General features: G+C 37.0%; 1 protein-coding gene across 1 annotated transcript in view; it reads left to right on the top strand.

Annotated features, from left to right (window-relative positions):
- The window catches only part of DNAH14 (dynein axonemal heavy chain 14), a 400,834-nt gene that overhangs the window by 65,598 nt on the left and 320,350 nt on the right, over window positions 1-14,886 (top strand). Inside the window, exons 10-12 of the mRNA XM_070474451.1 lie at window positions 1,682-1,813; window positions 9,780-10,027; window positions 12,085-12,205. Coding sequence (XP_070330552.1) covers window positions 1,682-1,813; window positions 9,780-10,027; window positions 12,085-12,205 — 501 coding nt within the window. The remainder of the gene's footprint in view (window positions 1-1,681; window positions 1,814-9,779; window positions 10,028-12,084; window positions 12,206-14,886) is intronic.

Below are 14,886 nucleotides of genomic sequence, written 5' to 3'. Positions count from 1 at the left end.
TTAACTATCTAGGGCTAGTATCCTGCTTGTTTTCATCCTGAATCCCATCAGGGTGCACAGTTGAGGGTGGCTGCAGCAGCTACTGACTTGATAGCCACAATATCCTGTTTCTTAATATAGCAGGTGACGTTCCAGTCACACCTTTAAAGGGACTGAAATGTTTAAAAGTAGAAGGGAAAGATGGAGAAGGAAGTGGAAACCCACTCCAGTGTTCTTGCCTGGAGAATCTCAGGGACGGGGGAGCCTGGTGGGCTGCCGTCTATGGGGTCGCACAGAGTTGGACATGACTGAAGCAACTTAGCAGCAGCAGCAGCAGCAGAAGGGAAAGAACATACATGAATCATTTTATCTAAAACTTCACTTTCAAATGACAAACTAAATCCTAGATGCGCCATGTGCAAGACCACAGAACCAGCTAAAGAGTGTTGGGACTTTTGATTACGTTTCCTGTATAAGAATGATTGTGCTTTATTGGACACTGTTTTGAGTGCTTAATAAAATTGTAAAATTTTGTGACTCACCCCTTTTTGGGGAGGGCGAAGTGAGTGGCGCTAGTAATTTACGTTTTTAACAAGCCAGGTGATTTTTATGCAGAGTAAACTTTTAGAACTATTCATAAAGAAAAACTATTGAAATTTTCTGAAATTAATGTGATAGTGATTTACAGGTGATTTACAAGATTTACAAGAATAATTGAAACCAAGGAGATATAGAATTATAAATACTATAGTATTGGAATAATGCAGGTGAATAAGGACTTCAGTAGGCAGTGAGGTCAGAAAGGAAGGAAGATTTTTGAGACATTATACTGGAAACTTGGGCAAACTCTGGAAGATGGTGAGGGACAGAGAGGCCTAGCCTACTGCAGTCCATGGGGTTACAAAGAGTGGAACACGACTTGGTGACTGAACAACAACAATAAAACTGGAAAAATCAGGACCTGGTAACCATATGTGAGACCAGGAGAGGAAGAGCACAGAGTTAATCCAAAATTCTAATGCCAGAGCATTCCATTTTTTGTTTTTGTAAGCATATATAAGGTATTATAACTAGGGATAAACATGTATATATTTGTTGATGAAAATGTATTTTGGAAAGAGAATTAACATAATGTGGGAAAAATAAAATACTGAAAAGAGGAAGAATGATGGAATATACATAAAAAGGTGAAAATTATGTGTATATATTACTAGAGGAGTTCAGCAGCACAGTTGATGGAAATTTCTCCATGCAGCATTCTGAATAAATTCAGAATGGAATCTACTTTACTTAAATTATTTAATTTTAGTCTCTCTATCCTACATCTAGTGTTCATATTTTCAAGTTTTACAGATAATGGGAGCTCCAAAGGTAAAAGCAATTCCTAAGATTGTCAATTGCCCTGAATTCATAGATGTTTCATAAATATATCAACTTCTGAATTTTCTGCTTTGGTTTAAAAGTTAACTAAAGCTAACTAGAATTTAACAATTAAAATGATGTGTTTTTCTGTCTTCTTTCAAGGTTTGCTTAGATTGAGTAATAGTGTTTAAATTTGAGTAGTTATATAATGCATATATAATATATACAAGAGTATAAAATATGCTATTCTTTATGATATGAAGCAGTGACCAAAATATTTTATTTCCTTTTTTTAAAATGAATTTTGACTTTCAACACTGAACACTTATCATTTAATTAGCTGGATAAGTTTCGAACATATTCTCTACATGAATTTTGTGAAGAACAGTTGCATCAGGCTACTCAGGCATTGAAACAACTTGAAGATATCAGGGATAAAGCAATTTCAGAAATAAAACTTACAATTTTAAAGGTAATTCTTTGATTATATCCTCTGTTTGTCAGTTTTTATGTATCAACAAAAACTATTGCTTTAAATTGCATTCCTGGAAAAAGTGTTAGAAATGGACAGAGGGACAAACATAGTTAATTAGCCAACCAGCTAGTACTGTGCATTTACTATATGTAAGATTTTTCAAGGTGCTGTATAGAATGCAAATATATATATATATGTATATATATATATACACATACACATATAAATGCATATATATATATTTTATATTTATATACCTTCAATATGCTTACACTTTAATTGGAGCTGATACATAAAAAGAAACATTCTTTGTTACAAAGTTCACAGTGGGTGCAAGATAAAAACTCATATTCAAGAGAAATATAACTAGGTAAAACAAAACTTCCTGAAAGATTTAATAAAGAGGATTTGATAATATAATAATAGTGTTCTCAAAGCATTCTTACCCAGTGTGTGGTGACTCATTTCATAGGATTATTTTATATAGCTTCCCTGTATAGTAAATGACAGTGCATGAAATCATAATTCACAAAGTACAATTCAATAAGGAACTGATGCAGTATCATCTAGTTAGAGTACTTGCTACCTCTGCTGCTTTGGCTGAACCTAAGTGGACATTTGAGGCTCTGGAGGAATTGGTGGACTAGGTCTCTCTCAAAAAATTTTTAAATATCATTTCTCTGAATTGAACTTTTGATAGATACAGGGTAGCAGTAACTTAAAGGCTTTACTTATTGACAGGAAAATGAAATGGACCTGTTTTCTGTCAGTGAAAAAAAGCTTCTCATTCCTTATCTTATTCCTTATAGTCCCCCTAACTCCCCAAGCCCAGTCATATGAAGACAGATGGGGGCAATTTGGCCAAGGGTAGCATAAATCAGAAAGGGATTAATAAAAATATTACTGAGGTGTAACTGGGATGGTAGTGAAATATTGTTGTTGTTCAGTCGCACAGTCATGTCTGAATCTTTGCGACCCAATGGACTGAAGCATGCCAGGTTTCCCTGTCCTTCACCATCTCCTGGAGTTTGCTCAAACTCATGTCCATTGAGTCAGTGATGGCATCTAACCATCTCATCCTCTATTGTCCCCTTCTCTTCTTGCCTTCAATCTTTCTCAGCATTAGGGTCTTTTCTAGTGAGTCAGCTTTTCACATCAGGTGGCCAAAATATTGGAGCTTCAGGTTTAGCATTAGTCCTTCCAATGAATAATCAGGGTTGATTTGCTTTAGGATTGACTGGTTTGATCTCCTTGCAGTCCAAGGAACTCTCAAGAGTCTTCTCCAACACTGCAGTTTAGAAGCATCAATTCTTCAGTGCTCAGCTTTCTTTGTGATCCAACTCTCATTTCCATGACTCTAGGAAAAACCATAGCTTTGACTAAATAGACCTTTGTCAGTAAAGTAATGTCTCTGCTTTTTAATATGCTGTCTAGGTTGGTCATAGCTTTTCTTCCAAGGAGCAAGCAAGTCTCTGACTGGTTCCATTGTTTCCCCATCTATTTGCCATGAAGTGATGGGACTGGATACCATGATCTTCATTTTTGAATGTTGAGTTTCAAGCCAGCATTTCACTCTCCTCTTTCACTTTCATCAAGAGGCTCTTTAGTTCCTCTTCACTTTCTGCCTTAAAAGGGTGGTGTCATGTGCATATCTGAGGTTATTGACATTTCTCCCAGCAGTCTTGATTCCAGCTTATGCTTCATCCAGCCTGACATGCATGATGGTACTCTGCATATAAATTAAATAAGCAGGGTGACAATATACAGCCTTGAGGTACTCCTTTCCCTATTTGGAACCAGTCCATTGTTCTATGTCCAGTTCTAACTTTTGTTTCTTAACCTGCATACAGGTTTCTCAGGAGACAGGTAAGGTAGTCTGGTATTCCCATCTCTTTAAGAATTTTCCAGTTAGTTGTAATCCACACAGTCAAAGGCTTTAGTGTAGTCAATGAAGCAGAAGTAGATGTTTTTCTAGAATTCTCTTGCTTGTTCTGTGATCCAGAGGATGTTGGCAATTTGATCTCTGGTTCCTCTGCCTTTTCTAAATCTAGCTTGAATATCTGGAAGTTCTTGGCTCATGTACTGTTGAAGCCTACCTTGGAGAATTTTGAGCATTACTTTGCTAGTGTGTGAAATGAGTGAAATTGTGTGGTGGTTTGAGGATTGGAATGAAAACTTTTCCAGTCCTGTGGCCCCTGTTGAGTTTTCCAAATTGGCTGGCATATTGAATGCAACACTTTCACAGCATAACTTTAAGGATTTGAAGTAGCTCAGCTGGAATTCCATTACCTCCACTAGCTTTGTTCGTAGTAGTGCTTCCTCAGGCTCACTTGACTTCACACTCAGAATGTCTGACTCTAGGTTCGTGATTGCACCATCATGGTTATCTGAAATATTTCTCATATTCTGTCTACTTTCTCGCATTCAGCATCACTTGGATTTGGCCATAAATATTGGTTAAGATATTTTCACTTAAATCAATTTCAGATGAGAACCTACTAGACTTACTGCCAGCTCTGTTTTAGAAATGCACCAAACTTATTTACTCCATGGAAGTATGTAGATTTAATAAATATGAGAACATCATAAAACTGAGAATGTGTCCAAATAAAAAAATTGTGAACTAACATTGGGAATGAAAGTATCAGTAAAGCATATTTTTTCTTTTTTTCCATTAGATATTATCTCTCAGAGGCTTAAGCCCTACTGTGACACAGCTCTTTAATCTGGGTAATAGACCACTGAATAACTGGGTTTCTTATGGCTACATCAGTCAGAGAATTTTCCCCATTTCCCAATTTCCAGAGTGAGTGTCAGGTTGTCAGTTCCCGGGAGCACTATAAAAGCTCCTCAAGTGAATCTAAAGTAGAGCTAGATTGAAAAACATTCTTCTGGGCAATGTTTGGGACAGCCTAGCTCTGGGAAAATACAGCACAAGTATAAAACTAATGAAATGGAAATGGATAGTCAGTATCAGTGATACAAACCTAGAGTCAAAATTGAGATATGTCTAACTTAAAGTATACCTTGTGATGATAGGGACTAGGTTAACCTCTCAGAAGCCAGAATTTCCATTAGCCTCACCAATACTCAATAAAAGACCAGAATTACTAGGCCTATCACTGTTTACTTTTGTACTGATATAGTTATTAAGCCATGTACAGCTAATTTGGTATCAATACTAAAAATCTTTGTTTTGAATATACTCAGTTTCACCATTTTACCAATAAGAAATTCAGGCATTATGCACACTGAGTTTTCAAAGCATTGAAAAGATAAACTTTTCAATAAAAACATAATCTATTAGTAAAGTTAGTATTCCATTTGTAAGATCCAGTGTGGCTGTGCCTGTAATTGGTGTAGAAATTACCCTATTTTTTTGTCCAGTTTCTTCAAGCAACTATGGCAACCATTGTATCAATAAAAAACACGTTTTTTTATGGCTGGCTTTGCTCAGTACCAAGAGGGAAGGAACTGCTTAGATTAGAAGAGCTTCTCTGACCAGGATAGGAATGGAGTGAGCAGCCAGCTCCCCAGACTTTTGGGTCACCCCACAAAGAAAAGCTATGACCAACCTACACATCATATTAAAAAGCAGAGACATTACTTTGCCAACAAAGGTCCATCTAGTCAAAGCTATGGTTTTATCAGTAGTCATGTATGGGTATGAGAGCTGGACTATAAAGAAAGCTGAGTGCCAGAGAACTGATGCTTTTGAACTGTGGTGATGGAGAAGACTCTTGAGAGTCCCTTGGACTGCAAGGACATCCAACCAGTCTATCCTAAAGGAGATCAGTCCTGAATATTCATTGGAAGGACTGATGCTGAAGCTGAAGCTCCAATACTTTGGCCACCTGATGAGAAGAGCTGACTCATTAGAAAAGACCCTGATGCTGGGAAAGATTGAAGGCGGGAGGAGAATGGGATGACAGAGGATGAGATGGTTAGATGGCATCACCAACTCAATGGGCATGAGTTTGAGTAGACTCCAGGAGTTGGTGATGGACAGGGAGGCCTGGCATACTGCTGTCAGTGGGATTGCAAAGAGTTGGATATGACTGGGTGATTGAACTGACTGACATCAGTTCTCATTCTGATTTCACCCAACCAAACCAGCAAAGCTGAGAAGTACAGAGATTGCAAGAAGAAGGTTATTGATGCTAACAAGTACTATTTTGGAGTCCCCACTCCAGCCTCTTAGCACCAAGGGAGTATTTGCCCATCAGTAGGCCATCACCTGGAGAAGGCAATGGCAACCCACTCCAGTACTCTTGCCTGGAGAATCCCATGGATGGAGGAGCCTGGTAGGTTGCTGCCCAAGGGGTCGCTAAGAGTCGGACACGACTGAAGCGACTTAGCAGCAGCAGCAGCAGGCCATCACCAGATGAGACCACCTGCACCTAGATCTGACCCAGCTGGCACTCACCAATGGTGTCAAAGCAGGGCCTAGCAGCCAAGAGGGTTGGGGTCAGCACCACCTACTAATGCACCCATATAGTCAGCCCCAGCTCAGCAGAAGAGCCCATGCAGCCCACATTGGGGCACACCTAAAGCATGTAGCTTTGGTGACCACAGGGAAGTGTGCTGCTTTGCCCAACAGAACATTTCCTACATAAGCATACTTCTCCAAGATTGGGAAATGTAACCAATCTACCTAATACATAGAAATAAATATCTAGAATTAGGGAAATTGAGGAAACAGAGGAATATATTCCAAACAAAGGAACAAGACAAACCCCAGAACTAAGTGAAGTGGAGATAAGTAATCTATCTGATTAAGAGTTCAAGGTAATGATCAAAAAGATACTCAAAGAATTCATGATAAGGATGGATGAACATACTGAGACATTTAAGAGTTAGAAAATATGAAGAAGTGCCAAACAGAGCTGAAGAATAAAATAGCTGAAGTAAAAAATATATATATTAGAATCAACAGTACATTAGATGATACAGAGAAATGGATCAGCACCTGGAAGACAAGAGTAGTGGTAGTCACCCAAACCAAACAGAAAAAAAGAATTTTACAAAATGAGGATCGTTTGAGAGACTTCTGGTCAAAATCAATCAGTATTAACATTCCCATTTTTGGGGTCCCAGAAGGAGAGAGAGAGAAAGAAGCAAGAAGAGAGAAGGGGCAGAAAGCTTACTTAAAGGAAATGGCCAATAACGTCCCCAGTCTGCAGAGGTTTTTGTATATCCAAGTTCATGAAACTCATGGGTTATCAAACAAAATCAACTTATATTATTTCCAAGATTCATAATAAAGCTATCAAAACTCAAAGAATATTAGCATCAAGAGAGAAAAATAGCTTGTAACTACAAGGGAACTACCACATAAGGCTAGTAGCAGATTTCTTTTTTTTTTTTTTTCCCATTTATTTTTATTAGTTGGAGGCTAATTACTTTACATCATTACAGTAGTTTTTGTCATACATTGAAATGAATTAGCCATGGATTTACATGTATTCCCCATCCCAGTCCCCCCTCCCACCTCCCTCTCCACCCCATCCCTCTGGGTCTTCCCAGTGCACCAGGCCCGAGCACTTGTCTCATGCACCCAACCTGGGCTGGTGATCTGTTTCACCCTAGATAATATACATGTTTCAATGCTGTTCTCTTGAAACATCCCACCCTCGCCTTCTCCCAGAGTCCACAAGTCTGTTCTATACATCTGAGTCTCTTTTTCTGTTTTGCATATAGGGTTATCGTTACCATCTTTCTAAAGTCCATATATATGTGTTAGTATACTGTAATGGTCTTTATCTTTCTGGCTTACTTCGCTCTGTATAATGGGCTCCAGTTTCATCCATCTCATTAGAACTGATTCAAATGAATTCTTTTTAATGGCTGAGTAATATTCCATGGTGTATATGTACCACAGCTTCCTCATCCATTCATCTGCTGATGGGCATCTGGGTTGCAAGTTAAAGGAATCCAGATAGGAAAAGAAGAAGTGAAACTCTCTCTGTTTGCAGATGACATGATCCTCTACATAGAAAACCCTAAAGACTCTACCAGAAAATTACTAGAGCTAATCAATGAATACAATAAAGTTGCAGGATATAAAATTAACACACAGAAATCTCTTGCATTCCTATATACTAACAATGAGAAAACAGAAAGAGAAATTAAGGAAACAATACCATTCACCATTGCAACAAAAAGAGTAAAATACTTAGGAGTATATCTACCTAAAGAAACAAAAGACCTATACATAGAAAACTATAAAACACTGATGAAAGAAATCAAAGAGGACACAAACAGATGGAGAAATATACCGTGTTCATGGATTGGAAGAATCAATATTGTCAAAATGGCTATACTACCCAAAGCAATCTATAGATTCAATGCAATCCCTATCAAACTACCAACGGTATTTTTCACAGAACTAGTAGCAGATTTCTAAGCAGAAATTTTATAGGTCTGGTGAGTGGGATGACATAGTCAAAATGCTCTGTCCTGTGCTGCTTTATATTTTCTGATTTTTTGGGCTTCAAAATCACTGCAGATAGTGATTGCAGCCATGAAATTAAAAGACACTTGTTCCTTGGAAGGAAAGTTATGACCAACTAGATAGCATATTAAAAAGCAGAGATATTACTTTGCCAACAAAGGTCCGTCTAGTCAAGGCTATGGTTTTTCCAGTAGTCATGTATGGATTTGAGAGCTGGACTATAAAGAAAGCTGAGTGCCGAAGAATTGATGCTTTTGAACTGTGGTGATGGTGAAGACTCTTCAGAGTCCCTTGGACTTCAAGGACATCCAACCAGTCTATCCTAAAGGAGATCAGTGCTGAATATTCATTGGAAGGACTGATGTTGAAGCTGAAATTCCAATACTTTGGCCACCTGATGAGAAGAACTGACTCGTTAGAAAAGACCCTGATGCTGGGACAGATTGAAGGAGGGAGGAGAAGGGGATAACAGAGGATGAGATGGTTGGATGGCATCACCAACTCAATGGACATGAGTTTGAGTAAACTCCAGGAGTTGGTGATGGACAGGGAGGCCTGGCGTGCTGCAGTCCATGGGGTTGCAAAGAGTGGGACATGACTGAATGACTAAACTAAACTGAATTAATTAAAAAAAAAAAACTAAAATGAAACATAAAGAGAGGCAATATAAAAAGCTAATTCAATTATGTTTTTAAAAATTAGAGTACAAGTTGAAAACTTACCAAGGTAAATACCAATCTAGCAAAAATATAAAAAACATGAATGAGCAATAAAAGAACAAAAATTTCAAGTATTTTTATAATTTTGAAGGTTCACCAGTCATAAAAATAAATCTGTCTAAAAGGAACCATTTTGAATTACTTTAGATCTATTTTTAGGAGCATAATTTAGAAATGTTTGGTGGTATTAGTACTGATGCCACCCTGTATTTTTTATCAAAACATGTCATTCTTTAATAAATTACTAAGTCAATTGTCTTGAGGTATAATTATCTTATTATAAAGAATAAAACTTTAACATTAGATTTGATGAATTCAGATTTTTTCTTAATTCTGTATTATTTATTAGCATGTATGTAATATGTAATTGCGTGTAGGCATTTTTTTTGGTCTTATTGCTATAGGCTAGCATAGGGATGGCAGTGTTGGACTGGGTTTTAGGAAATCTTATACTCAGATTTGACTGTCTTCTACTGGTAACTCAGTGTATTTGAGGAGGATCCCTCTATCTAGAAGTGTGTTGATATTCATTAATATGTACTTCCTGTTTGAGTTCCATAGACATATCAGCTTATAGACACCAAACTTCATGGATTTCATAACATATGAGATGTTTTCTTTTTCCCTGACATTTAAATGCAGCATAAGCAGAAAGTGAAGTTTTAATGAGAGTTGTTGATAATATTTAGTTCCAGTGTTGTTTAGACTAATGAAAATACTGTAAGTTAGAAATCATGCATATTAATATAGGAAATCATCACTTGTCTCTCATTTGTTTGTTGAATTGTAGGTGGCAGAAAAGAAAGATATTAAAGAATATTTTGAAGCAAACCTTTCTGAAGATATGACACATTTCAAGCTGCCTACCTATCGACGCTTATTAGAAGTAATTTTTAGATTCTTGACGCTGGTTGACTATATGTTTCAGGAACTCACCCGTCAACTAATGAACACTGCAGTCACACTACTTTCAGAATTATTTAATAGTTCTGCTAGAACGCCAGTTTCAGTGGAAAAAAAGAATGAAAATCTCATCAAGTAAATCATACTTTTTTAATTCTAAAAGAAATTTGTAATCATATTGTTGTAATATGTTGTCACTTACAATAATGTCAGCTGGAATTTGAAAATGCTCTTGCAGAAAATTGTTTGTGCTCAGTTTTTACAATTATCTGAACTTATTATCTATTATTTTATTTAATATTATTTATAAAAACATGAGAAAATTTCCCAAAATTTTCCCCAAGATTCTGCATAAGTCAAGTTGCCATATAAGTTGCAGGATACTCAGTGAAATTTGAAATTCAGATAAACAGTAAGTGATAGTCACTCAGTCATGTCTGACTCTTTGCGACCCCATGTACTGTAGCCTACCAGGCTCCTCTTTCCGTGGAATTCTTCAGGTAAGAAGTCTGGAATGGGTTGCCATTTCCTTCTCCAGGGGATCTTCCCGACCCAGGGATTGAACATGGGTCTCTGCATTGCAGGCAGATTCTTTACCATCTGAGACACCAGGGAAGCCTACTATTAAAAGACATTTCTAAGTATAAAGACAGATCAACTTAAAAAGTATCAGTGGATACATGCTTGATTTTATCTTATAATCTATAAACAATACATTAGAATATGTAATGAATCCATATACTTTTTCCAAAGGAATACCCAAGAAAGAAATAGTAGTAAAGTTACAAATGACAGTCATCAATCAGATGGAATAATTTAGATGAATTTTGTCTCTGTCGAAGAGATGGGGACTGGGCAAAGTGGCCAGGAAGGAAATACAATATCCTTTTAACTTCGTATGAAAAATAATGTTCAGTTCCATGTTGCTGAACATAGTTCTGTTTTTGCTACATATATCTTCTACAGATTACTGTCTGAGTATAATTTTTAATAAAAGCATGTCCCAGTTATTATCTGTACTACAAAGTATTGTTTATCTGAAATTAAAATTTTAACCAGTGTCCTGTATTTTTATTTGTGAAATCGGTTAATCTTTTGCCTAGTACACTGTATTTTCAAAATTCAAAGCCAGCTCTTAGAGATAGTTGAGAATGATTCTGGAAGGAGCCTCAATGTTCAGTTGGAATTTGAGTCAATTTCAAGTATTATCTATTGAATGCAGAATATTTGCATCTTCTATTTGAATACTACTATTTAAAAAAAAACATTTTTCTTATGTTTCACAACTAGATATATCTACTCTAATTTGTGAACATGGAATCTGAACTGAAATTTTGGAATACTTTATGTCCAAACTCTCTAATTTTAGCAACATCATTTTAGTCAAATAACATTACTTTGGCTATTCTGTGTTCCTTGAGTTTCCATAGTATTATAAGTTTGCAAATTGCTGCAAAAAAAAAAAACCTGGAATTTTGATAGGAATTGCATTTGATAGGTAGATAAATATGAGGAGCATTTTATCTTTAAAGTTTTCCAATCTATGTACATGAAATATCTTTACACTTATGTGAAAGTGTTAGTTGCTCAGTTGTGTCTGACTCTTTGCAACTCCATGGACTATAGCCTGCCAGGCTCCTTTGTCCATGGGATTCTCGAGGCAAGAATACTGGAGTGGGTTGCCATTCCCTCCTTCAGGGGATCTTCCCAACCCAAGGATTGAACCTGGGTCTCTTGCACTTCAGGCAGATTCTTTACTATCTGAGCCACCAGGAAGGCCTTTCCACTTATATAGGTATTGTTTAATTTCTTTCAACAATATGAATTTTTTATTTGTTTTTTAAAACTTATTCTTGAGGATTTTATCCTTTTGATTCTATTGTAAATGGAATCGTTTTTTAAATTTCATTTTTGGATTCTTTAAGACCATAGTGAGATATCACTTCACACAAATTAGGGTGGGTATTATATTTTAAAAAAAGAAAAATAGTACCCACCCTAATTTATGTGAAGTGATATCTCACTATGGTCCTGATTTGTATTTCCCTGATGATTAGTGATGCTGAGCATCTCTTCATTGGCCATCTTATGTATCTTCTATGTGGGAATGTCTAGTTATTGATATAGTCTGCATATTAATGAGGTATAAGATTTTTTAAAGACTTTATTTTTCTTATCATTTCTTAACCTAGAATACATAAGGACATCTTTGCTTTCACTGGAAAGATGACAAGTGATTATGACGAAATGGATAATTCAAACTTATATGCTTATCCTGTTCTAAAGTCAGAAGTAAAAACACAAGACAATGAGGTAAAATGGTCTTTGAAAAGTATAAGCATAGATATTTAATGTAAAACGAAAAATAACTTTTGCAATTAAAACTGTGATTTATGATTGAAACTGAAACACACAGTCACACACACACACACATCTGCTCAAACTGTAGAAAGCTGTAATTACATTTGTTTCATTTGTTTGTGCGTTACTGAGTGCTTATGATATACCAGGCATTGAACTAGGCACTGAAATTCAGCAGTAAAAGAAGAAATTCCCTGACCTTTTGGAACTTGTTCTGCTGAAGGAAACAGATAATGAAGTAATGAGTGCTGTGAAAAAAAATAAAGGAAGATAAGGGAATACAGAACAAATAACTGCTTTATGTATATATACTATTTTACATGAAAGTAGTTAGGGAAGGCCACCCTGTCTAAAGTGGCAGCTACCCCCTTCTATTCCTATTACTGTATTCCTCTCTCTTTGCTTCTCTTCAGAGCACTTTTTTTGCTTGTGTTATTAACTTTAAAATGACGCAAACAAAACATGAAATGGTTGACTGAGGAGGCCTTACAAATAGCTGAGAAAAGAAGAGAAGCTAAAGGCAAAGGAGAAAAGGAAAGATACACCCATCTGAATGCAGAGTTCCAAAGAATAGCAAGGAGAGAGAAAACCTTCTTCAGCGATCAGTGCAAAGAAATAGAGGAAAACAACAGAATGGGAAAGACTAGAGCTCTCATCAAGAAAATTAGAGATACACAGGGAATATTTCATGCAAAAACGGGCACAATAAAGGACAGAAATGGTATGGACCTAACAGAAGCAGAAGATATTAAGAAGAGGTGGCAACAATACACGGAAGAATATACAAAAAAAGATCTTCACGACCCAGATAAGCACAATGGTGTGATCACTCAGCTAGAGCCAGACATCCTGGAATGTGAAGTAGCTAGTGGAAGTAATGGAATTCCAGTTGAGTTATTTCAAATCCTAGAAGATGATGCTGTAAAAGTGCGGCACTCAATGTGCCAGCAAATTAGGAAAACTCAGCAGTGGCCACAGGACTCGAAAAGGTCAGTTTTCATTCCAATCCCAAAGAATGGCAATGCCAAAGAATACTCAAACTACAACACAATTGCAGTCATCTCTCACGCTAGTGAAGTAATGCTCAAAATTCTCCAAGCCAGACTTCAACAGTACGTGAACTGTGATCTTCCAGATGTTCAAGCTGGATTTAGAAAAGGCAGAGGAACCAGAGATCAAATTGCCAACATCCACTGGATCATCGAAAAAGCAAGAGAGTTCCAGAAAAACATTTGCTTTTGCTTTATTGACTATTCCAAAACCTTTTACTGTGTGGACCACAAGAAACTGTGGAAAATTCTTAAAGAGATGGGAAGACAAGACCACCTTACCTGCCTCCTGAGAAATCTGCAAGCAGATCAGGAAGCAACAGTTAGAACTGGACATGGAACAACAGACTGGTTCCAAATAGGGAAAAGAGTACATCAAGGCTATACATTGTCACCCTGCTTATTTAACTTATATGCAGAGTACATCATGCAAAGTGCCGGGCTGGATGAAGCACAAGCTAGAATCAGGATTGCTGGGAGAAATATCAATAACTTCAGACATGCAGATGACACCACCCTTATGGCCGAAAGTGAAGAGGAACTGAAGAGCCTGTTGATGAAAGTGAAAGAGGAGAGTGAAAAAGTTGGCTTAAAACTCAGCATTCAGAACACTAGGATCATGCCATCTCATCCCATCACTTTATGGCAAATAGATGGAGAAACAATGGAAATAGTGAGAGACTTTCTTTTTTTGGGCTCCAAAATCACTGCAGATGGTGGCTGCAGCCGTGAAATTAAAGAATGCTTGCTCCTTGGAAGAAAAGCTATGACCAACCTAGACAGCATATTGAAAAGCAGAGACATTACTTTGGCAACAAAGGTCTGTCTGGTCAAAGCTATGGTTTTTCCAGCAGTCATGTGTGGATGTGAGAGCTTGACTATAAAGAAAGCTGAGTGCTGAAGAATTGATGCTTTTGAACTGTGGTGTTGGAGAAGACTCTTGAGAGTCCCTTGAACTGCAAGAAGATTCAACCAGTTCATCCTAAAGGAAATCAGTCCTGAATAGTCATGAGAAGGACTGATGTTGAAGCTGAAAGTCCAATATTTTGGCCACCTGATGGGAAGAACTGACTCATTGGAAAAGATTCTGATGCTGGGAAAGATTTAAGGCAGGAGGAGAAGAGGATGTCAGAGGAGGAGATGGATAGATGATATCACCAACTCAATGGACATGAGTTTGAGAAAGCTCTGGGAGTTGGTGAAGGACAGGAAAGCCTGATGTGCTCTAGTCCTTGGGGTCGCAAAGAGTTAGACACGATTGAGAGACTGAACTGAAGTGAACTATTTTACATGAAAGTAATCAAGAAAGGCCACCCTATCTAAAATAGCAGCTACCCTCTTCTACTCCCATTACTATATTCCTCTCTCTTTGCTTGTTTCAGAGCACTTGTTTTGCTTGTGTTTTAACCTTAAAATGACACAGACCAAATATGAAAACATTGAAAGAATCCTAAAGACTTTAATTAAGAAATTTTTTCTTGCATGAAGAATTATCACCCCTATTTATTATCCCATTATTTTCATAGGATTAAATTTTATATGGTAAACACATGCCCTATGTGGGACTAGTAGCATTTTTTTTTA

The sequence above is a fragment of the Odocoileus virginianus genome, chromosome 11 (assembly GCF_023699985.2).
Source record: "Odocoileus virginianus isolate 20LAN1187 ecotype Illinois chromosome 11, Ovbor_1.2, whole genome shotgun sequence".
NCBI classification, from domain to species: Eukaryota; Metazoa; Chordata; class Mammalia; order Artiodactyla; family Cervidae; genus Odocoileus; species Odocoileus virginianus.
The sequence above is the reverse complement of the archived record's forward strand: the minus strand, read 5'-3'. Positions and strand labels throughout refer to the sequence as shown.